This window comes from Ahaetulla prasina, chromosome 4, assembly GCF_028640845.1.
Source record: "Ahaetulla prasina isolate Xishuangbanna chromosome 4, ASM2864084v1, whole genome shotgun sequence".
NCBI classification, from domain to species: domain Eukaryota; kingdom Metazoa; phylum Chordata; class Lepidosauria; order Squamata; family Colubridae; genus Ahaetulla; species Ahaetulla prasina.
In genome coordinates, this window is record NC_080542.1 from 46,891,935 (window position 1) to 46,917,094 (window position 25,160).

General features: G+C 39.5%; 1 protein-coding gene across 1 annotated transcript; it reads left to right on the top strand.

Annotated features, from left to right (window-relative positions):
* The first annotated feature begins 8,468 nt into the window (after positions 1 to 8,468).
* On the top strand, positions 8,469 to 24,782 carry FKBP10 (FKBP prolyl isomerase 10). The gene is made up of 10 exons (XM_058181473.1): positions 8,469 to 8,750; positions 12,593 to 12,738; positions 13,038 to 13,227; positions 13,879 to 14,024; positions 14,637 to 14,826; positions 16,597 to 16,742; positions 19,521 to 19,710; positions 20,229 to 20,371; positions 21,775 to 21,938; positions 24,262 to 24,782. The coding sequence occupies exons 1-10, from the start codon at positions 8,557 to 8,559 to the stop codon at positions 24,442 to 24,444; spliced, it is 1,692 nt and encodes a 563-aa protein (XP_058037456.1). The 5' UTR covers positions 8,469 to 8,556; the 3' UTR covers positions 24,445 to 24,782.
* The last annotated feature ends 378 nt before the right edge of the window (positions 24,783 to 25,160 follow it).

Genomic DNA, 25,160 nt, shown 5'->3' on the forward strand with positions numbered 1-25,160 from the left:
CGATAGGGCTTCGTTTCCTGAAGTCCTGCCTCCTTTCTCTAATAGTTATCCTTTGATTGCGCAACCGTAAGCAAGTTCCTAGGATGCGAGGCCGCCCAAGTGGCAATTTTTATTTTATTTTATTTATTTATTTTTATTTATTTATTTTCGTCGAGCATGTATTTTATGACAGATTACAAGTGCAGACATACTTTACCTGACTCTGTGGTCTCTTCCCATAATCCTAAAAGCTTTAACCAAAAACTTTCTACTATTTTTTCTACAGTTTTTTCCCGAAGGCCATCACTCTGCTAAACAAATAATTCCCTCAACACTGTCAGACTATTTACTGAATCTGCACTACTATTAATCGTTTCATAGTTCCCATCACCAATCTCTTTCCACTTATGACTGTATGACTATAACTTGTTGCTGGCAATCCTTATGATTTATATTGATATATTGATCATCAATTGTGTTGTAAATGTTGTACCTTGATGAACGTATCTTTTCTTTTATGTACACTGAGAGCATATGCACCAAGACAAATTCCTTGTGTGTCCAATCACACTTGGCCAATAAAATTCTATTCTATTCTATTCTATTCTATTCTATTCTATTCTATTGACCTCACCCCATTCCTAAGAGGATCATAAGGGGTGTGCATAAGCGCACAAACGTGCCTACCGTTCCTGTCCTATTGTTTTTCTTTTCTTCTTCCTATATATGTTTATATGTGTATATACTATATAATCTTTTTGTATGATGTTGTGACAAATAAATAAATAAAAATAAAAAATAAAATGTAAAGGGTATGAATAAAAGAAGACATTAGGACAGGGACGGTAGGCACGCTCGTGCGCTTATGCAGTCAGACATACAGCAATGTATGTCTGACTGCTCAAGCGATCCATTCGTTTTCAGCGGCGCGCATTTAGCTTCCTCTTTTTTTTTTTTTAATTTATTTATTTTGTCACAACATTATAAGCATAAGCACGAAAATAACTATATAATATATAAGCATATAAATGAGCATAAGTATGTAATAACTATATTAATTGGATATAATGAAAGGAATCAATAGGACAGGAACGGTAGGCACGTTTTGTGCTCTTATGCATGCCTCTTAGGAATGGGGTGAGGTCAATAGTAGAGAGTTTTTGGTTAAAGCTTTGGGGATTTTGAGAAGAGACCACAGAGTCAGGTAGTGTGTTCCAAGTATTAATAACTCTGTTACAGAAGTCATATTTTTTGCAATCAAGATTGAAACAGTTAACATTTGAGTTGAAATCTATTGTTAGCTCTTGTATTGTTATGATTGAAGCTGAAGTAGTCTTCAACAGGAAGGACATTGCAATAGATGATTCTATAAGTTAAGCACAGGTCCTGTCGAAGGCGGCGGAGTTCTAAGTTTTCTAAATTCAAGATTTCAAGTCTGGTGGCATAAGGTATTTTGTTGTATTCAGAGGAGTGGAGAACTCTTCTTAAAAAATATTTCTGGACACGTTCAATTGTATTGATGTCTGAAATGTGATATGGGTTCCAGATAGACGAGCTGTATTCAAGAATTGGTCTAGCAAATGTTTTATAAACTCTGGTTAGCAATGTAGTGTTTCTGGAGAAGAAGCTTCATAAGATTAGGTTTACAACTCTTAAAGCCTTTTTTGCGATGTAGTTGCAGTGGGCTTTGGCACTTAGATCATTTGATATTAAAACTCCAAGGTCTTTAACAGGGTGGGGGTCATCTGTAAGGTAATGACCATCAAGCTTGTATTTAGTGTTTGGGTTCTTTTTTCCAATATGTAATACTGAGCATTTGCTGGTTGAGATTTGGAGTTGCCAAGTTTTAGACCATTCAGATACAAAGTCAAGGTCTTTTTGAAGGGTCGTTGTATTGTTGGTCATGTTAAATAGTTTGACATCGTCAGCAAAAAGAACACAATCACTTGTAATATAGTCACAGAGATCATTAATATATAATATGAAGAGTGTTGGTCCATATACAACAGAGTCAAAAGCTTTACAGAAGTCCTATGTAGATCGCATCTATTGCTTTGCCCTGATCAAGGTTTGTAGTCCATATGTTTTTGCAGTGAAGAAGTTGTAAGTTACATGATAATTTTTTCCTGAAACCAAATTGTTTATTAGAGAGTAGGTTGTTTGTTTCTAGGTAGAGGGTAATGGATTGGTTGATGATAGATTCCATTACTTTGCAGGTGACGCAGCACAGAGATATTGGTCTGTAATTTTCAACTAGGCTGCGGTCTCCTTTTTTGAAGACAGGGATGACCGTGGCTAGTGACCAAAGTTTGGGAAGGGAACTGGTCGTGAAAGCTTTTCCAAAGATTATGCTTAGGGGTTCTGCTACATTAGTAGAAAGTTTTTTTAAGAAGTATGCACATAGTCCATCAGGTCCAATAGATAGGGATGGTTTTAGTTTGCGAAGAGCTTTTTCAATATTATCTTCTGTGAAGTCTATATGTGTTAGATCGTTATACTCATTGTTGGTATGATTGGGAAATGTCGGGTATGAGCTATCACTGTTAACAAAGACTGAGCTGAAGAATGTGTTAAAGAGGTTTGCTTTAACTGTTTTGTCATTATTTTCTTTGCCGTTAGATTCTTTTAGTGGTAGGATAGATCTCGAGTCATTAAGTTTGTTGTTCACAAAATTATAAAAAGCATGATTGGAATTTGTGCGCAGAAGGTCTTCTTGCTTGGTGTGGTAATTGGTGCATTCAATTTTTATTTGGTTGCATATATCTCTGTAGCGGTTTTTGAAATTAGCTACATGTCCCTTTTTGTTTTTTCTCCAAAGGGATTTTTTTTTTGGATTGAAGCTTTTTTATTGATATGGGTAATTTGTTTTTCCTGATTTTGGTGGTGGTTTGTGGTACGTAGAGTTTAATGACTCTATTGATTTCGAGTAGGAAAATTCTGAAGTGGTCTTCAGCAGTGATACAGGTTGAGAATAGATTTTGCCACTCAAGAAATGAGAGGTAGGTGTTTATAAGGTCATAGTTGGCTTTTTTGAAATTGTAGTTTGGAATACTATTATTATGATGATTTTTGTAAGGGCGTATATTGAGACAAAAGTTTATCATGCTGTGGTCACTGTTGGAAAAGGGTTCTTTTATTTGTAGTCCATAAATTGAGTTTGAGTTGTTGCAGAAGATGAGGTCAAGGCAGTTGTTGAGTCTTGTATTGTTAGTTACTAGTTGTTCAAGACCGAGATTTGTAACAGCGTTGTATAGGGTAGTATGGATGGGTTCAGTTGTACATTCCTTAGTTATCCAGTTAATAAGAGGTATATTGAGGTCACCCAGGAAGATGAGAGGATATGGGTAAGAGGTAGCCCATGTTAGTAGTGAGGTAAACATGTTCACATGTGCGATGTCGTAATCAGGGGCTCTGTAGCATAGTAGGAATTGAAGTGTGGTGTTAAGGGACAGGTCGCATACAATAGTTTCCGGGAGAGCAAGTTTATGTGCAACTAGAACATTTTTTAGATTCAGTGACTTTTTATGAAAGATAGCAACTCCACTTCCTCTGCGGGTTTCACGATCTGATCTAAAAACATGGTACTCTTTGTTTGAAATAATGGAGTCAGGGATGGATGAGTTCAGCCATGTTTCACATACAAATATAATATCAAATGTACCATTGTTTAACATGAGGATAAATTCAGGCAATTTGTTTACAATGCTTCTTGCGTTTATCAATTTGCATTTAAGATCTGCTACGTTTGTTGAAGAGGAATTAAGGGGCGTGCGTACCTATTTATTGATGATAGTTGGTTGAAGGTTCTGATCCATGAATGTTTAACAGTTAGAACAATTAATAAGTGGAATGACATGCCTGCAGAAGTTGTGAATGCTCCAACACTGGAAATTTTTAAGAAAATGTTGGATAACCATCTGTGTCAGGCCTGGAAACCATACTAGACTTTAGGGTTCCAGACGCTGCCACATTTTTCCCCTGAGGGGAAGAAGGGGGGCTGAGGGGTATGTAACATTCTTCAAGCGGTCAAGGTCGGATGGCGTTCACATCTGCAGGAAGAGTGGCAAGAAGATATTCGAATGAACTGGGAGAACGTGGGACCATGTGACCATCAAAAGGGTCAGGGGGGTGGGACTCTTGGGGTTTGTATAACTGGGAAAAGAATCCGGAAATTCAGTTTTGGAATTTCACTCATCGTGTGCCAGTTTCCTCATGCTAGTAAACAACTCTGAAAAACAATGGCTTCTGAGTTTTTTTATGCAGAAGAGGTTTTTTCTGGAACCTTGACATTATTCCAAAACTCTGGTCTGAGACCTCAACCTCCCGCTCCCCCACCACCCTTGATAATCCAAAGTGAAACCCACTATGAAATCAAGAAAATCCTTGACTCTAGACTATACAGAGGTCAATTACAATATTTAGTCCACTGGAAGGGATATCCATTATCTGAATCTACTTGGGTCAAAAGTTGGAAAGTAAATGCGGACAATTTGATTAAACAATTTCACGACACTTTCCCTGACAAACCTAAAAAACCTCTTGGAGAGGGGAGGGGGGGTAGAAGGGAAGTGTGGACCACTGACACTCTTCTTTATCAACTCTTTGTTATCTTTCCTAGGATATAGCTTCTTTTCCAAGGGGGGACGCCTGTCAGGCCTGGAAACTATACTAGACTTTAGGGTTCCAGACGCTGCCACATTTTTCCCCTGAGGGGAAGAAGGAGGGCTGAGGGGTATGGTAACATTCTTCAAGCGGTCAAGGTCGGATGGCGTTCACATCTGCAGGAAGAGTGGCAAGAAGATATTCGAATGAACTGGGAGAACGTGGGACCATGTGACCATCAAAGGGGTCAGGGGGGTGGGACTCTTGGGGTTTGTATAACTGGGAAAAGAATCCGGAAATTCAGTTTTGGAATTTCACTCATCGTGTGCCAGTTTCCTCATGCTAGTAAACAACTCTGAAAAACAATGGCTTCTGAGTTTTTTTATGCAGAAGAGGTTTTTTCTGGAACCTTGACATTATTCCAAAACTCTGGTCTGAGACCTCAACCTCCTGCTCCCCCACCACCCTTGATAATCCAAAGTGAAACCCACTATGAAATCAAGAAAATCCTTGACTCTAGACTATACAGAGGTCAATTACAATATTTAGTCCACTGGAAGGGATATCCATTATCTGAATCTACTTGGGTCAAAAGTTGGAAAGTAAATGCGGACAATTTGATTAAACAATTTCACGACACTTTCCCTGACAAACCTAAAAAACCTCTTGGAGAGGGAGGGGGTAGAAGGGAAGTGTGGACCACTGACACTCTTCTTTATCAACTCTTTGTTATCTTTCCTAGGATATAGCTTCTTTTCCAAGGGGGGACGCCTGTCAGGCCTGGAAACTATACTAGACTTTAGGGTTCCAGACGCTGCCACATTTTTCCCCTGAGGGGAAGAAGGAGGGCTGAGGGGTATGGTAACATTCTTCAAGCGGTCAAGGTCGGATGGCGTTCACATCTGCAGGAAGAGTGGCAAGAAGATATTCGAATGAACTGGGAGAACGTGGGACCATGTGACCATCAAAGGGGTCAGGGGAGTGGGACTCTTGGGGTTTGTATAACTGGGAAAATCCAGAAATTCAGTTTTGGAATTTCACTCATCGTGTGCCAGTTTCCTCATGCTAGTAAAGAACTCTGAAAAACAATGGCTTCTGAGTTTTTTTATGCAGAAGAGGTTTTTTCTGGAACCTTGACAATCTGACTGAGATGGTGTAGGGTTTCCTGCCTGGGCAGGGGGTTGGACTAGAAGGCCTCCAAGGTTCCTTCCAACTCTGTTGTTATATTATTATATTATAGTTTCTTCCCACTCAGAAGGTAGTTCCTACATTTTGTAAAAGTTAATGTGCATAAAGCGTTTATCACTTAACTTATTTGAATCCAGCCTTACCATTAAATGAAAGCTAATTAGATGAAATACTCAATACCTCTTTGCCGAGAGTTCCTGATCCTCAGACCTGTGCAGCCTGTATATGGTTTCTATACAGATAACGGGCTGAATTTTCTAACACACTATCTTATATGCTAATCAGCATTAGTACAATCCTATTTTTTTCCTGCCTTTACTATATGGTAATATTCTTTCAACATCCCAGTAGATTTACTATGGATTTAAAAACAAATTAACTATACATTCTCTGTATTCCACAGAGAAAATTTTATTGTTCCATCATAACCACATTTGTAAACTTAAAGGCTTGGCATCACTGTCTGCTAACTTTAAATGCTTATGATTTTATTAAGTAACTACATTATCAATAGGTGGCAGCACTTAGCTGACATCGACTGGTCCTGAAAAAAGATCTGGGAAAGAAATTAAAGAAATTAAAAAAGAAACTGAAAAAAAGCAAATAGGAAATCCCTTCCCTATATTTTTTTTTTACCAAGGAAGTACATGGATATGTCCATGTCATCACCATTAATCAAGATTAATTAGGACTACATCTACATGGAGGGAAGTAAAGGGTATCACAAGGTTCCATTTTAGGCTGAATATTCTTCAATATCTTCATGAATGACTTGGGTGAGGGAATAGAAGGGAAATTCATCAAATTTGTAGATGAAACTAAGCTGGCAGGTATAGGTAATAACCCAGAAGACAAGCTCAGGATCCAAAAAGATATTGAAAGACTTGAACAATGGACCCTATCCCAAAAAAATAATTTTAATGAGGAGAAAAGCAAGGTTTTACACTTAGGCAGGAAAAAAACAAAGGTACAAGTACAGATTAGGTGAAACTTGTCTTAAAAACAGTAACTATGAGAGGGACCCTGGAGTCCTAGTGGACGATCACTTAAACATAAGCCAGCAGTATGCTGCAGCAGCCAAAAAAGCTAAAATAATTCTTGGTTGCATAAACAGGGGCTTAGAATCAAAATCATGTGAAGTATTAGTAACACTTTATAAATCCTTAATAAAGCTACATCTGGAATACTGCATCTAGTTTTGGTCACCACATCACAAAAAAAGATGTTGAGACTGGAAAAAGTGCAAAGAAGAGCAACTAATATGATTAAAGGCCTGGAAACTAAAACATATGAAGAACAATTACAGGGTTTGGGTTTGGCTAATCTAGAGAAAAGAAGGACTAGGAGGGACATGATAGCAGTATTCCAGTATTTGAGAGGTTGCCACAAAGAGGATGGTGTCAACTTACTTATGAAAGCATCAGAAGGCAAGACAAGAAACAATGGATGGAAACTAATCAAAGAGAAAAGCAATTAAGGAAAACTTCCTAACAGTGAGGTCAATTAACGAGTGGAATAGTTTACCTTCAGAAGTTGTGGAATTTTTAAAGAAAAGACTGGACAGTCATTTATCTGAAATGGTATAGGTAGGGTCTCCTGCTTGAGCAGGGGGTTGGACTAGACGACCTCCAACGTCCCTTCCAGCTCTAGTCTGATTGATTGAAGATGGACTTGAGATTTTATTTCTAATACAATCTAATAATTTTGTTTTATTATTATTGATTTTATTACTATATGACTAAAAGGTTACATTGAATCTCTCAGTTTGTGGGAATGCATTGGTGATGATGTGAGATACAAATATTGTCTGCTTTAGTCCAAGCTCTAGAGTTACATTTTAAAACAATTCAGTTTATGAATTCAGGAAAACAGAAATCTGAAGAAGAAAAAAACTGTTCTCCACTTTCAAATTGTAAATCTGTAAATACTAGTAACATATGAGGAAGGAGTATTACACCTTTGCCTCCAGTAATTTAAAAAAAAGTGGAATAAAAAGGTTGAATAAAAATAAAAAATGCTGATTTACTCTTGCATTCCAGTTAGGAAATAAGTCTATCAATACTACAAGGCGCTCTTATTTCGCTCTGCTGCCAATCTCTGCTGTGGTTATGCAAGCAAGGTCTGAAGCAATCTATCTGTACTGTGTAGTAGAATTCATAGCTAATATTTTCTAAATTTATTAAATTATCCGATCCTCTGGCATCAGAGAATTTTCTACATGGCAGCAGATTCTGTTAAATAATGTAATGGGGTTTTTTGGGGGAGGGGGACGGGACCAACTGAGGGAGGATTCTCACACAGATTCCTCTGCCCCTCCACCACACGCTTCTTGGGACCACGTAAGCAGGCCTCCTCCTATTTTCCACTGGGTTAATCAGGCGGCACTAGGACCAGGAAAAGGGTGTCTCTGAACCTTTTTAACGAGTCCGGTTCTCTTCTCAAGACTTTTTGTTGCCCAGGCACGTTTTTCAAATAGTTTCTTAGTCTTTGATGTTCAACTGGCAAGGAGGAAAGGCAGAACACCTCCTGTCTTTTGAGAGAGAAATTTTGCTAATCTCAGAAACATAGAAATCACAATCCCTCAAAGGTACTGGGATCTTTTTTTGGGCCATCCCAGCTCAGGCCGCTGTTTTACACGTCGACGGAATTGATGCTGCTTGGCTGGAGTCCCCTGGGCCGCCTCTATTTTAGCAAAGCGCCTCCTCCGGCCCGTTCTTTCCCCTCCCTCCCATCGCAGCGTGCAGCTTCTTTTCTCCCTTTTCCACAATTGTGCCATCGGGGAAGATCATGAATTTTTTGTGCCTTGCCTTCGCCCTGAGTTCTTGGGGGGTTTACAGCTTGGGAGACCCCGGCCCCTTAGAGGATGTCGTCATTGATAGATACTACATCCCCAAAGTGTGCTTGCGAGAAGTTCAGATGGGTGACTTCGTCCGCTACCATTACAATGGGACCTTTCAAGACGGCACCAAGTTTGACTCCAGGTACTGGCTCGCTCGGTAAATCCAGAACAACTGTCCGAGGGGAAAGTCAGGGCTGTTTTTTAAAACTGCTCTTTTTTTGTCGAGACCAGGGATAGGTATGCGCTGATCACGAAGAATGCCTTGGAATCATTATTAGCCCTGTTAAATCTGAATTCCAAAAGATTAAATATATTACTTATTAGTAGAATTCGAAGGGAAAAAAGTTTTCCCATAAATTGCAATGCAAAAACAAAAAAGTTACATTTTATTCTTCCATTTTGCAGAGTATTTCTGAAATATTAAGTTCAGCAAAAAAAAAAAAACTAAAAAAGAAAAGGCCACACCCTCTCTTTTTTTGAGGAATTGTGTATCTTATTTTCCCTGTTTTGCGGGACTTCAATAAAGAAATTCGGCATTGCTGACAGTTCACATCACTTCTATGTGACTGCACAGGATTTGTGTTGCAGAAGACAAAGCATGGAGGAATGTTATTGGAATAATACAGGGTTAATTTTATAAATTCCCAGTTCTGAATGAGAAAGTAGGTGGGACTGGCTTTGGAACCAGATATTTGAGTAAAGGAGGGATAAGATGGATTCCTGTCTTATAGTGGGTTGAGATGCCAATGCAAAATGGTGGAAAATTCAATATGGTAAACTTTTTAAAATGTGTTTAATCTACTAGATTAAATAGGTGGTAAAATGTTAACATGTCATATGATTGTCAACCATATCTTGAAGTTTACCTTTTGACCAGAATATTAGAAGCAGTTTTGTTCCTTATTGAACAATTAGATAGAAGCCATCTATGCTATGTTTCCTTTTATCTCAGCAAATAAAAGAATGAGAGATTTGAAAAAGGAAATACTCTGAGAACTGCAGTGTTTGTTTTTTAAACAATTTGATTATAATGACATCTATTCATGTCAAACTATGTTTGCTGTAAATTTTGATGTGGAAACTTTATCTTTAATTATTTTCGCAATTATTCCTTTTAGAAAATAGATTTAAGTTAGGATTGCAACATGCATTAATTACTGATATTGCCTCCCTCGACATCTGGTTGTCTAATGGCATTATTCTGTTAAACATCTACCCAGAAGTAGTTCCCATTGAATTTAGTGAGATTTCCTACTGGAGAAATGGATACAGGATTTAATTCTGCATCTGCCAGATTCCCCATTCATTCAGCATCTGAGAAACTTGGGAGCAGGGTTTCTGGCCATAATTTGCTTGATTTTTTGCCCTAGCACCCCATATTAAACACACATATTTGCACTGCCTGGGATTTCTGAACATGCAGCAAGCCTTCTCTAATCCCATGCTTTCCATTTGTATTTGACTACAACACTTATCATCCCTATGCCAGTCAACCTACCCCAATGGCACCTGAATAGGAAAACTAAGGAAAAGGCTTATGTTAGTTATATTGGCTAAGAGCCATTTATTAGCTGGTCTTCCACTAAGACTTTTTTAAAAAGTATTTATGTAAGCATTCCTTCAGTAGATCAAGCCAACATGTTACTATTATTTAGTCATATTCATAATAACCCCATATTCATGAAATAAAGTACCATGCCTTTAACTATGCCAAAAAGTTGAAAATAAATTCTTTTGCAGTAGCTGGATATAATACTCTGTTAGTTCAACATCAGTGAGTGTGAGTGTACTATAACTTTTACTTACAGACCTATGGTATTCAAATGTATTACAACATTTCAATGTTTATTTGTACCCTATGACTATCATTAAGTGTTGTACCTTATGATTCTTGATGAACGTATCTTTTCTTTTATGTACACTGAGGAGCATATGCACCAAGACAAAATTCCTTTGAATTCCTTTGTGATTGTCCAATCACACTTGGCCAATAAAAAAATCTATTCCATTCTATTCTATTTCCTTCAAGTGTTAAATATTATTGCCCTTAATGTTTAGTTTTGATTTTCATTTAGACAGGGTCCTCAGAGTATTTAAAAGAAAGAGACAGTGGGTTGCAAAGGGGTGCCAAAAAGATGGTATCTATAATGGGACCTGCAATTTTGGCTGTAGACGTGTCACCTCATGAAATCATAACCGAACTGAAAAGTTAATTTTGAATGGCTAAATTTTGCAAGCTAAAATTCCGTTCCCATTCCACATGAGATAAGCTGCAACCCCTATAAAATGCATGCAAGTTTATGCCTACTTTAAATTTTCAGAAGATTTTCTGGTAAGGAAAATTCAATCCCAGTTTAAACTGCAGTTTTGGAAAGGCCGTTATGACTTAGTTAGCCTTTCTTCCAGCTGCATTCGGAATGTAAGATTCTGCTGTTCCACTCTGAGCAAAGGAAGCTAGAGATCATGTTTCACTTTCTTCTTTCTATGCTAGAAAAAAAAGGGATCACTTTAGAAGGAAAGATTTGCAGAATTGCTTTCTTACTAAAACATCCATCCGTCATCTGGATAAATAATTAGGTTGAGATACAATTCTTTTAAACAGATGGATTCTTCTTTTGCAGCATGACAATAATTATAGTAGCTCTGTACTAAAATATTCAACTGCATCATTACTTTGAGAGGGAATGTTTAGCCCAGAGGTGTCCAACTTCCACAACTTTACGACTTGTGGATTTCAACTCCCAGAATTCCCTAGCTATCCATTTAAAGTCTACAAATCTTAAAAGTTGCCAAGGATGGACATCCCTGATTTAGTCAATCCATTCTGTGCATGGATGACCACTGTGACTCATTATTATACTTGCTTTTTTTGTATATAAAGTGAATTATAAAGTAAATTATAGCCATAGGACTTTTACTTGTTGATTTCTCCAGCCTATTTCTTTCTATTTTTTCACAACCAGAATCATGTCCTTCTCTATTTATATTTGCATGGATTCTATTCTGAACCTGAAACAATAGAAATATGACAGATGGAGAAAATCCTGTTGCGGGTAGAATAACCTTCCAACGGGACAGGCGTACCATTCAAAAGGAACAAAAGACTCACTTGCAATATTCAGGCTTAGTTGATATTCTATATAAATTGTATTGATTTCAATGGTAGGTTGGGCTGAGATAGAAATTGGCTACCTAGCAAACTTTATGATCAAATGAAAACTTGACTCTGGGTCTTCTTAGTAAAGTCTGGTAAGATTGAGCAGCTGAAGGTTTTAGGGATCCTCACATTCAGTGATATTTTTTTTCCATCATTAACTCTTGGTGAGGTAACACTGCCCTAAACAGGGTTGATGCACAATTTGGGGCTCCTCCTGGACTCAACAGTTCTTGCTCAAGGAGCACAAACTCAAAGGAGACTCTTTGCATACTTATATTCCTAGATTGTGGGGTATGGTTTATATAACTCATGCCATAATTGGAAAAGTGCAATACATTCTGAATAGCATTCAGAAGCTGCAACACTGTAATATATGCAATAATGTGTATGCCGTGAGGTACTCCCACACAACACACTGCTACATCAATTGAACTAGTTTCTATAGGCAATTCAAGGTTTTAGTTATCACCTTTAAAGACCTACATGGCATGGAGCAAGAATATTTGCAGAATGTTTCTGTCCATCCCACAAGATCAGAATGGGCATATTTCACGTCCCATTAGTGAAGTGGTGTTTCTTTAAGAGTCCTTGCCTTAGATTTTTCTTTAATTGATTTGTAAATTTGTATGATATTATCTGTTCACCACCCAGAATTTCACTGGTACTTAATCATTATAGAAATTTGCCTAATAAATAAACATAAGTTTTATACTTCGTTGACTCTCCCTACGCAGCTACATTTTGTTACTGATTAGTGGTCAATTTAGAACAATTGTCTAATGATTTTAAGGCTCACTCTTTCTGACAATAGTTTCTTCCTTCTCCAGCTATGACCGTGGTGCTACTGTGGCAGGTGTCGCAGGTGTGGGACGACTCATCACTGGCATGGACAGGGGCCTTCAGGGCATGTGTGTGAATGAAAGGAGGCACCTCATTGTGCCACCACACCTTGGCTATGGCAGCATTGGTGTTGGTGAGTATCAAACTTCTGATGTTGACTGGAAAGGAAAGATAATGAGAGCGAACTTTGCCTACAGATTTAAATTAGAAAGTTGCTTCTCAATCACAATTACAAATAGGCATAGTATTTTCCAGATTTCTTTTTTCCTCTCCACGCCATATATTTTCATCTATAATTGTTTTTTCCACCATTTTCTTTGTGAATATTTTCTAGCTATATGATAATATGGAAAGATATAATGCTGTGTAAGGACAGTGTACATGGTATTCCCCTGGTCTCCATTACAGTGTATCTTATTTTCAAACCCTTAGCTGGTCTCATCCCACCAGACACCACCCTCTATTTTGATGTCATCTTGCTTGACATTTGGAACAAAGAAGACAAGTTGCAGATCACCACCCTCCAGAAGCCACAACAGTGTAATCGCACAGTGGAGAATTCAGACTTCGTACGTTACTACTACAATGGCACCCTTCTAGATGGAACCCCCTTTGATTCTAGGTAAGAAATTCTAAAGCATAGAGAGCAATTTCCTGAATGCTGAGAATCAAATGTGTTTTTTTTTAAATCAATTAATGGCCACAATTGGGCATATGATGAGATGATATTACAAAGGGCATGATCTATGTGGTTCTATTGAAAGAAGTTTGCAGGCCACACTAAAATCATGTGTCACTTGCAGACTTCTTTTGGTTGCCTACTTTGGTGCTAACATATTACTGATGGCTTGATTCAGACAAAGAAAACAATTTCCATAATCAACTCAACAATTTCATTTTTTTCTGAGTAGGAGCAGCAATCCCCAAACAACTATACAGTTGCAGTTGCAGAAGAAGCAGACATTCCCAGCCCAAGAAAATTAAGTTGATTGATCAAGATGTTATAACCTTTTAACTCAGTTATAGTTAGAAAGTGGAGACCTTTTTGCAAAGTCATTAATTTCTAACTAATTACAACAAGGTCTAATAGGAGTAGATAGATACCAACATTTCATTTTGAGTGATTATTTATTGCCAGGCATCCAAATTTCTTGCTTTTTTAAGGTACTGTATTGGACCGCTGCTGGCTGCTCAGTTTTCCTTCATTCCCTGAGCTGCTTCATCTACCTAGTATTCGATGTTTTTTTTCTCTCCATCCTCTCTTGCTTCCTAGCTATGGAAAAGACAATACTTATGACACCTATGTGGGTTCAGGCTGGCTAATCAAAGGTATGGACGAAGGCTTGCTAGGGATGTGTCCTGGAGAGAAGCGGCAAATAGTCATGCCTCCTTTCCTGGCCTATGGAGAGAAAGGCTATGGTAAGCTGGTCATGTATTTCTTCTGCATCAAGAGATGGTCCTCTTCTTTTGCTATCAAATCCTGAGTCACAAAAATATGCAGATCTATTAATTTGGATTTCACAGATAATTTATTTTGTGGACTTAAAAAGCAACTACCATCCATCATGAGAAGGAGAAGGAGAAGTAGACCTTTATAGGTTGAGGATTGTGGCTGTTAGCTCTACTCTTACATAGGACCCTTTGTAGTTTTGGGATTCTGTAGTCACCCTTCCAGTATCCAGTTATTTCGGGACTGAAGATCTCAGAATTCCCAGCTGGGTAGGAGAAATATGTGATTATATGCAGTGCTGGGATATGTTCAGGTTTTTAAAATCTGTCTGCTTGTTTGTTTTACACCAAGTGCTGCTAGCTAATGAATTAAGCTTTGCAACTGGGCATTTTTTAAAATGAATGTCAAAATCTATTTCCATAAACATACCATCTTTTGTATTCCTCCAGAGTGAATGTCCACAAATAACAAACACATATACAGCGTACTGTGTCACCTAACTGAAAAGCATTGTTGTCACCTTATCTGGCTCAATTCATACGTTGCCAGCCTGAGCTGAGTCCTATCTTTTTTTCTCTCAGGTACTGTCATCCCCCCGCAAGCATCTTTGATTTTTTATGTTCTTCTGGTGGACCTGCACAATCCAAAAGATAGTATCTTCTTGGAGCACTTGGAAGTGCCAGCATCATGCAAACGCAAGGCTGTGACTGGAGATTTTGTGCGGTACCATTATAATGGCACTTTAATGGATGGGACCCTCTTCGATTCCAGGTGAAAAAAATATTCTGCAGAACCAGTTTTATATTCTGATGACTACATGTCCATACAGTCTTTATGACATGAAAGTATAGAAGTGATTGGCTTCTTCCAGCCTGGTCCTTGATGTTTATTTTATTTATTCAAATGTATTAGCCCTCAACGCCAATGGACTCGTAAGTGGCGTACAAAATTGGAGAATCAAGAAAAATAGATAAAATATCAAATCCAAGAGATGGTCCAGATAAAAGGATCTTATAAACAATACAAACAAGAGCACCAGAAATATAATAATACACTGATAAATCAACCCCAGGCTTGGGACTAAAAACAGGTTGTAAGAACTTTCCAGAAGTTGCAAGAGTAACCTTCAGCCTTCCATCTGAGTCCTAACCAGCCTTTTAGACATCAGCAATTGGCTAGGTACCATGACCAAGGTAGAAATGAAAATGAACGGAAAAAAGATCTTGGAATTGGAATTTACCTGAAAAATACACCATCAGACAAGAAAACAGGTTGCATAGAGACGTGATACGATTTGAAAGCCACCACTTGCATAGAGACATGATAGAGCAAGGGACATTACCCAGCATGGGTTGCTTTCTTAAAATTGGATGTTCGAAGTAGGGTTTTGCTACATGACTAGGTGTTCAACTGGGTCAGCATAACTGAAGTTGTACCTCTTTTTCTAGAAACGGGGGTTCCTGATCCTTTCTGGCAGAATAGAATCCTTACAGTAATGGGTACATGTGCCAGAAGATTTGATGTCATCACATCCTTATGCAAATAGCACTACAAATATTGCTATCCCATATACTAGATTCTGGCCTGAATGAAAGAAGTATGTTTACATTATGCAAGATAGAAAAGACCAGTTCATGTCAGCCTTTGTTATATTGTGCTTATGCAATTTAAGTTGTCATCCACAAAGGGGAAGTACCAGTAAGAGCAATCAGAACAAAATAAACTGCTAAACCAAAATCCTGGTGAATTATTTTACCATGCCATTCAAATAAGAATAGCTAATAAGAAAGTGAAGGGGACACGGTGGCTCAGTGACTAAAATGCTGAGCTTGTAGATTGAAAGGTCTGCAGTTCAACGGTTTGAATCCCTAGCGCCACGTAACAGGATGAGCTCCTGTTACTTGTCCTAGCTTCTGCCAACCTAGCAGTTCGAAAGCATATAAAAAAAGCAAGTAGAAAAATAAGGACCACCTTTAGCGGGAAGATAACATTTTTCCTTGCGCCTTTGGCATTTAGTCACAGTGCTGGCTCTTCAGTTTTGAAACAGAGATGAGCACCACCCTCTAGAGTCGGGAACAACTAGTACATATGTGCAAGGGGAACCTTTACCTTTACCTTAATAAGAAAATGTTCCCTTGTTTGTGTCCTATAGGTTGCTCCTTTATCTTCATAAACCCAGATCGGTACATTCAAAAGATCAGTATAGCCAAAAAGTGACTATTTAGGCAGATGTTTCCAAATACAAACCAAGAACAAGAAAAAATTACGCTGTGGAGCAAGAAATAGAAATCCTCTGATTGCTGAAATCCTAACTATTTGAATTTGATTTTAAAAATGGTAGAAGAATGAGGTTTCCATATATTTATCTTATTACTTAAGCCAGATTTGTGCACCTTGTTGTGATCTTCCTTCCCTTATTCAGGCAAAGTTTATTTAAATGAGCTTAGACAGTTTGAGCAGTCTAGCTGAGAGTGAGCAATGGATTTTGCTGTTAGCAACAGTCAGTTCTTCTCCACAATTTCTTCTCTCTTTCAATTCCAGTTATTCACGGAATCATACTTATGACACTTACATTGGAAAAGGCTATATTATCCCTGGAATGGATCAAGGACTACAAGGGGTCTGCATTGGTGAAAGAAGACGAATAACAATTCCTCCTCATTTAGCCTACGGAGAAAATGGAGCAGGTAGGTAGCAAGGAGATTGTGGAAAGCTTTAGTGTAATTATAATAAACATTTTTATATGTATAAACATATATTACCTTCCAACTGTGTCGGACTTAAGCTCTTATAACTCCCATAACCATTGTACAATATGAGTTGTATAATGCAAACACACCTAGAGAGATCTTGAGAATTCTCTTCTTGATCAGACACAGCAATCTGTATCTGTAAGATACAATTATATTATGAAAATAAATTAGGCACTCTTAAGTTTGGCCAAGAGTTCCCTATAAATCGGAAGTGCAGATTTTAAGATGTCTTGAGGTACTATGTGGCTCAATCCCTGTATGGTTACCTGGGATGTCCAGACAGATGAGCTACTGGTGATAAAGTCTGTGGAGATTCTCAGTCATCTGGTCATAGTTGTCTTAGAGGTGCTTTTTAAAAAAGCGACTGGCCTGTCCTCGAGAAAAAAAACCAGTTCCATTGCCTGTGAAACACTGGCAATAAGCTATTATGACACATGGAATACAAATATACTTGTAAATTTAAGATAAATGTTCAGCTTTTTGCAGTAATTCCTTTTCTATTTCAGAATGTTGTGCCACTTTCAAGAACATATTTTACCTGACCTGAAAATAAATCCAGGTTGTTTGTGCTGTGTGGCTTGTAATCAAGTTTTTTATAGGCCATTGATTAATTTGATTGGAATGGAGTCACACTTTTCCTCTGGGAAATTAGGGTGGGATGTATAGCACTCCATTCTCCAATTTTTGCACCTCAAAGCTACCTAAGTTAAGTTAAATGGAGACTGTCCCAAAATAACTGACTTTCTATGACAGAGGATATATATACCCTTTTAACTCCTAATCAACTTATCTGCTACATCACAAGGGCTCTCCTATAAAATATTAATAGAACGGTGCTAATTAGGGTCTAGTATGATAGAGTTAGCTCTGCTCTTCCTTTCCCTTGAACACACAATTTTAGATGAGCATTGTTTGCCTTCTAAATCTAATAGACTAGAGCAGGGGTCTGCAACATTAAATACTCAAAGAGCCATTTGGATCCATTTCCCACAGAAAAGAAAACACCAGGAGCCACAAAACCTGGGTGTGTGTGGCCAACTTGATGTCACTCACTCCCAGTCACATGACTCCCTACCCACGTCTACCCAGTTGGTCATTCGGGCAGAGAACTGGTTGTTAAAAAAATGGGAACCACAAAACCCTTTTGACATCTCTCCCACCCACCCTCCCTCCCTCCCTCTTTCTTTCTCCCCGTCTCTGTATCTCTCCCCTCATACTCTCTCTCTCCCCTCTCCCTATCTCCCCCCCTCTGTGTCTCTATGTCTCTCTCCCCCTTCTCCCCCTCTGTATCTCTCTGTGTGTGTCTCTCTCTCTCTACACGTCTCTCTCTCTCTCTCTGTATCTCTGTCTCTGTCACTGTGTCTCTTCTCTTCTCTCTCTCTCTCTCTCTCTCTCTCTGAAGACTGAAACTGGGCCAACCCGGCAAGCTCTCCTTGGGGCTCTCCACTCCTACTTTTCTTTCTTGGCAACTTTTTGGAAATCCGAGCTGGCTAAGGAATGAGCATGAGCCACAGCAGAGGCTTCCCTTCAGGCGACCCTCCTCCTCCTCCTTCTCCTCTCTTTAGACAGAGACAGACACACAGAGACATAGAGAGAGATACACAGAGATACAGAGAGGGGGAGACCGGCTGACGGATGCGCTTCTTGGCGAAGATGCTCCAGCTTTCTCCTAGCCTGACCCCCAGGGTGGGCATGTGGGGGCAGTCCCCTTTTCGTGCTGCCTTGAGTTTTTTTACTCCTCCAGTGGAGCAATGCCACCACTGGCTTTCATTGAAAAGCGTTCTCTGGGCAGCGAAAGTCCCCCGTGCAAGTTTTAAAACCGCAGTTGGGCTCATACTAGTGAGTCCTCATGTTAATGAGGCCGGTGTCGGTCGTGGATGGGGCGGGCCAGTGTCTTGGGGCAGAGAGCAGGTTCCATGTCTCCCCAAGTGACTGAGGCATGCCCAGCACCAACATGGGCTGGAAGAAGCTCCAGCAAGGGTGAGGCACTGGAAAATCAGCCCCGGCCACTTCTCCATCTCCTGTCGTCACCCTTACCTTCTCAGGGCAGGCGAGGAGTAACTGGTAGTGGAGGGAAAGAGGCAGGGCCAGCCAGTGGTTGGATCACCTGACAGGGACCCACACCAGAGGGCCCAAAAACCCTCATGCAGCTCTGGAGCCTTGGATTGTCAACACCCAGACTACACTAACCCTGAGATACAACAGCTTCTTTATAAAATGTGAAAGTTTCCAATGTCTACAATTTACTTGATTCCTGCCAAGGATAAGTTTGCATTCCATAATAGGTAATACTGTAGTATGGAAAAAGTTTTCAGAAGATATAAAGTTCAAAATTCAGTGGGCTAGATTGTGAAACCAAAGCAGAAGTAATGGCCAAGTTTATTCTTCATGGTGATATGCTTGATTCTGCCTTCATGCAGTATGTGAACTTACTGATTCTGATTTGTTAGATCAGTTTGTCTCAACATGGTGTGTATACCTTGATATCATAGCTTGTTCACCAAACCAATGATTAAAACAAACAATGGGTTAACATATGTAAACACAGGGAACAGATCAATGGACAATGTTGCCTCATGTACTGTTTGAAACTTTCTGAAACCCATGTTCCTGGAGAAACAGCAGCAAAATATCTTTGGTCAGCCAAGTTCCACAGAAGACCTACATATGTACTCTTCTCCTCATTTTTTCTTCCATTATTTTGTATTCTAGGGAACAAGATACCAGGCTCAGCTGTACTTATATTTGATGTCCATGTCGTTGATTTCCACAACCCCACAGATTCCGTAGAAATAGAGACCATCTTCCGCCCTGCAGACTGTAACGTCACTGCTCGGGATAGAGACTTTGTTCGCTATCATTATAACTGTTCACTCCTGGATGGCACCAAGCTTTTCTCTTCGTGAGTTCCTAGCTCCAAGTTCATTTCACTTAAATATCTACACTGCCTCACTTCAAAAATGCCATAATGGAAATATTGAACAAATACACAACATAGGACTTTTTTTAACCTATATGAACTAAACCTCCTGATTTGAATTCATTTTTCACAATCAAAAATTGACTAATCCCTGTCTATCTCAAAATCACTGTTTAAACCTGAAAACATTGAAACTTCTAAATTACAAAAATAGTTGTTTAAGATATTTTTTCTTTTGAAGATATTTCTTTCATGGGCTGTTTTGTGAGAGTATCACAACTTTGTCAGTGTCCCACATTGCTTTAGGTACTTTTCTAAGACAAAATAATATTGGCTAAATAAGGAGATACAGAAGTTTGCATAATCAATACAGTTGCAGAATTTAGACTTCCTAAATCTAGAATTTAGATTCAGAGAGCTAATAGGGGATAGAACACATTATTCTGAAAACCCAACAAAGTATTTTCAAGATGACTCAATAGCTTGTTTTCCACTAACAGACATGATTATGAACATCCTCAAGAAGCTACCCTGGGTACCAATAAGATAATTGAAGGCTTGAACAATGGCCTACTGAGCATGTGTGTGGGAGAGAAGAGGACTGTCATTGTTCCTCCACATTTGGGGCATGGTGAAAGTGGTGGTAAGGCAACTTCTTAGCAAACATTTCAGATTATCATTCAGTTATACAGGCTGAGAAGAAATGGAAAAATAAATATTGGATGGATCCTGAATCCCTTCCTGCCTCACTTCCTCCCTTTCTTCTAGATATCATTATTGAAAAAATCGGTTGGTGTGTATGTGGAAGATGATACAGGTAGTCTTTGAGTTGTGGTGGGAAGTCAGAAGATTATTAAATGAACCAATAATGTTGGCAGAGCTAAAGCAAGCATCAACTAAGAAATGGAAAACTGAAAGGATTTTTCTCATCGCTAGCACTGGCCTTAGCTCTTTCAGTTTTAGTTTTGCTAGCATTATACTAGCAAACCTGATGCTGGTGGAACTAAGGCATTTAATATTAATGAGAAACTAACATTAGCGAAGCTAATGCTGGTGGAACTAAGGCTATTATTTAGTGTTAGCAAGAAGCTAATGCTAGTGAAGCTAACGCAGGCAGAGCTGAGGCTAGCCTTAGTGAGGAAAAGAAAACCAAGAATATCACCAATGGTATTTTTCACTCGGAAAAAGATATACACTTGTGGGATTATGCTAGGTAGCCCAGCAACAGAATGGCCTTTGAAATGATGCATTGATTCTATCCAGAGACTTAAATTCTTAGAAATGATTGTTGTAATCTCTAATGTAATTTAAAGAGACCATATATTAGAACAAATATTTCCCTTGCCTTTGACTCACAAACCTAATTTGAATGTCACACTAAGTCATAATTTGACCCTTTGGGCAGATTTAAGCTTAATATGATGCATGAACACAGGATTTAGTATGCTGTATGAGCACAGCATTATATGTATCAGCTTATTTATTAAACCATGGCTAAGACCACAGGCCAAAGTAATGTATGAACCAAGTCACTTACTGCTGCCTATAGCACTTTCGTGCATGCCTGGAAACTATATTTCTGCATTACAAGAAGCCCTCGATTTATGACCACAAATGAACCCAAAATTTCTGTTGCTAAGTAAGGCATACCTTAAGTGAATTTTTCCCCCATTCTATGACCTTTTTGCCAGTTAACTGAATCACTGCAATTGTTAAAGTGAATTACATAGTTGTTAAATGAATCCAGCTTCTCTTAGTGACTTTGCTAATTGGAAGTCAGCTGGGAAGGTTACAAATGATAATCACATCACCCTGGGACAATGCAACTGTGATAGATACATGCCAGTTGCAAAGTGTCCAAATTTTGATCACGTGACCATGGGCCTGTTTGTATGAAAACTGGTCATAAGTCATCTAGAAGTGAGAATCTTCATTGGCATATTCATAAAGTCACTTTTTCAGTGTTGTTGTAGCTTAAAAGGGTCACTAAAAATAGGTTATAAGTTGAGGACTACCTGTACTGAGATGTTAATCTTTTTCTTTAAGCCCGGGGTGTACCTGGAAGTGCTGTTCTTCGCTTTGACATAGAACTTTTACACCTGGAAATTGGTGTTCCAGAAGGTTATTTGTTCATCTGGCATGGTGAGCCACCACAAAACCTGTTTGAAGCCATGGATCTGAATAAGAATGGTGAAGTCCCATCAGAGGAGGTGAGACTGAGTTCTGTTTTAGAAAGAAAGCATCTCGTAAAAGATTCAGAACTGGTTTAGATTGGTCTTTATTGCCTAGTCCAAGGGTCTGCAATCTTAAACATTCGAAGAGCCAGTTGGACCCATTTCCCACAAAAAAAAAAAAGGAGCCACAAAACCTAGGTGGGCATAGCCAACTCGATGTTACTCACTCCCAGTTACATGAACCCCTAGCCACCCCTACCCAGCCAGTCATTTGGGCAGAGAACTAGGAACCCCATTCTCCCCCCCCCCATCCCTCTCTGTCTTCCTCTCTATATATATCTGTCTCTCTCCCCTTCTCTGTATCTCTCTCATCTCTCTCTTTCCCCCCTCTCCCCCTCCCCCTGTCTGTATCTCTGTATTTCTCTTTCCCCCTCTCTCTGCATTTGTCTCTCCCCTCCCTATCTTCCCTCTCTGTATCTGTCTTCCTCTCTGTATGTCTCTCTCTATTTCCCTTCTCTCTGTATATCTCTCTCTCCCTACTCTCTATCTCTCCCTGTATCTCTCTCCCCCTCTCTGTAGCTCTCTTCTCCACCCTCTGTATCTCTCCCTCTCCCTTCCTATCTCGCTCCCTCCCTCTGTATCTTTCTTTCCCCCTCCCTCTCTCTCTCTCTCTCTGTATCTCTCCCCCCTCTTCCTCTGTCTCTCTCTCTCAGTATCTCTCCCCCCTCTCCCTCTCCCCCCCTCTCTGTCTCTCTCTCAGTATCTCTCTCCCCCTCCCTCTCTGTCTATCTCCCCCTCTCTCTGAATCTGTGTGTGCGTGTGTTTCTATGTCTGCGTATGTATGTGTGTCTGTATCTCTGGGCGGTGTACAGGCAAGAATAAAACAGACAGTACAATATACAAATTTAAAATGCAGTTAAAAAACTTATTTTAAAATTGGCCTGAGAAGTAAAATATATAATAAGCTAAAAAACCCCATTTAAAATTAATTTCTAAGAATTTAAAAATTTGTTAAAATCAATTTAAGCCAGCCCCGCGCGAATAAAAAGATGTGTCTTCAGTTCGCGACGGAATGTCCGAAGGTCAGGTATTTGGCGTAAACCCGGGGGAAGTTTGATCTATGTCAGTGTCTGTGTCCCTTCTCACTCTCTTGGAAAGCCCAGCGAGCTCTCATTGGGGCTCTTCGCTACTCCTTTTCTTTCTTCTTTTTGGAAATCCGGCTGGCTGAGGAATGAACACAAACCACAGCAGGGCAACCTCCTCCTCCTGTGACTCCTTGGCTGGCTATGGCAGAGCTGGGAGTGTGTGAATGAGCGGGGAAACCATCCTCAAGTGAGTGGGTGGGCTTGGCCAAAGTGCAGCAAAGAAGAGGAGAGGAGAGGAGAAGGAGGAGGTGGGTCGCCCGAAGGGAAGCCTCCACTGCGGTTCATGCTCATTCCTCAGCCAGCCCGGATTTCCAGAAAGAAGAAAGAAAAGAAGAAACAAAGAGCCCCAAAGAGAGCTCGCTGGCTTGGCCCAGCCTCAGCTTTCCTGACCTCCAGGGTGGGCATGCAAGGTTTGATGGGGCCATCCCCCTTTCCCACTGCCCTGAGCTTAAAACTGCGGCTTGGCGCTGCAGGTCCATCCCCCTTTCTATCTTCTCACCCTCCCAGTTCCCATTCCCACCCCACCAGCCCTCATGTTAGTGAAGCCTGCATCGATCACGACCAGGTCGGGGCAGAGAGCAGGTTACACATCTCCCCAAGCAACCGAGGCACATCCAGTACCAACAAGGGCCGGAAGAAGTTCCACAAGAGTGAGGCGCCAGAGAATCAGCCCTGGCTGCTTCTGCACCCACCCACTCCGCCGTTGCTCTTACCTTCTCAGACCAGGCAAGAAGTGACTGGGAGGGAAGGGCGAGGGGCAGGGCCAGCCAGCGATGGGACAAGGAGCTGTAGCAGAGGGTCCAAAGAGCCATATGCGGCTCTGGAGCCGCAAGTTGCCGACACCCCACCTAGTCCTTTGAATGCATATGTTGGCAAAAAAGAAAGAGGTCTAAAGAAAGCAACAAGATTTTTAGTTCTAGAATATGCATGTAGTTGGGGCATTTCTTGATATGAGATGGGGCTCTTAAAATGTTACCTAGTTCCTATAAACATTTGAACTGAATTGTTATTAAACCTACATTGAGGGAAAATTTTATTAGGGCACTCAAGTCAGTATATACAGTAAAATCAATATCTAATTAAACTGATCATTTCATCCTAACTGCATTATTGCCAGAAATAAATCACTTTGTTTGAAATGCTACACATACTTGGAACCCATTTGAAGAAATAATTGATCGATTATTGTCTTTTTTTCTATGTCCATTCTACAGTTCTCCACATTCATTAAGTCCCAGGTTGCAGAAGACAAAGGTCATATGATTCCAGGCATTGACCCAGAAAAAGTCATCACAGACATGTTTCAGAATCAAGACCGGAATAAGGATGGGAAGATCACAGCAGAGGAACTAAAACTTAAATCAGATGAGGATCAAGTTAAACATGAGGAACTCTGAATGATAAAGAATCCCTTTTTTAAAAACGCTCCAGTTGGTGGTCCTTTCTCTATTTGGGGAAGCAAATTGGCCCCCAATCACTGCTAGACTGGATATAGGAAGCCAGTAGTTTTTCCCCCCCCTCATTTGGTTTTGCTTTGACTGTATATTATTGGAAATGAGTTAAATGAGAAACAAAACTCAGTGGACTAAATGAATGATGATAAATCTCCCAATTCACTGGTTGCATATCCTTCCTGAAACTAATTATTCCATCTCGATTGAATTCTGCGTTTTTCCCAGTTATATCACATTGTCTTGCCCAGAAATCTTGACATTAAAACAGATATTTTGCTTGGGATTTGTGCATTCAACTGTCCAAATCAAGGTTGAATTCACTATCAGGAAACCCAGACTGGCTTATTGGAGCCAAATAAGCAGTATCAGGACTCTCTCTCTTCACTAACTATCTTTAGATTTTTAAGGCAAACGCAACCCAAATTATTATTTTCTTTTTGGTGTAAGTTAGAATAAGCAGACTTTTTTTTTTAAATATTCCTGTACGATGCTTAAAGGATTTAATTGGTTCAGTCTTTTCTCATGATTTTATCTTTGAATTTCTGTTATTGCTGTTAAAGGACAGAATTGTTGGATCAATACTAATTTTGAAAATCCAGTGTCTTGATCAGAAGGGCATGACCATAATTTACTTTCCTTAAACCAGCTTTAGTTGTATT

Bases quoted from the DNA above. Each gene is read 5' to 3' on its own strand.
- FKBP10 (XM_058181473.1), top strand. From the start codon at position 8,557: ATGAATTTTTTGTGCCTTGCCTTCGCCCTGAGTTCTTGGGGGGTTTAC. The intron at 8,751-12,592 runs GTACTGGCTCGC...TTCCTTCTCCAG, and splicing joins GGCACCAAGTTTGACTCCAG to CTATGACCGTGGTGCTACTG. The intron at 21,939-24,261 runs GTGAGACTGAGT...TCCATTCTACAG, and splicing joins GTGAAGTCCCATCAGAGGAG to TTCTCCACATTCATTAAGTC.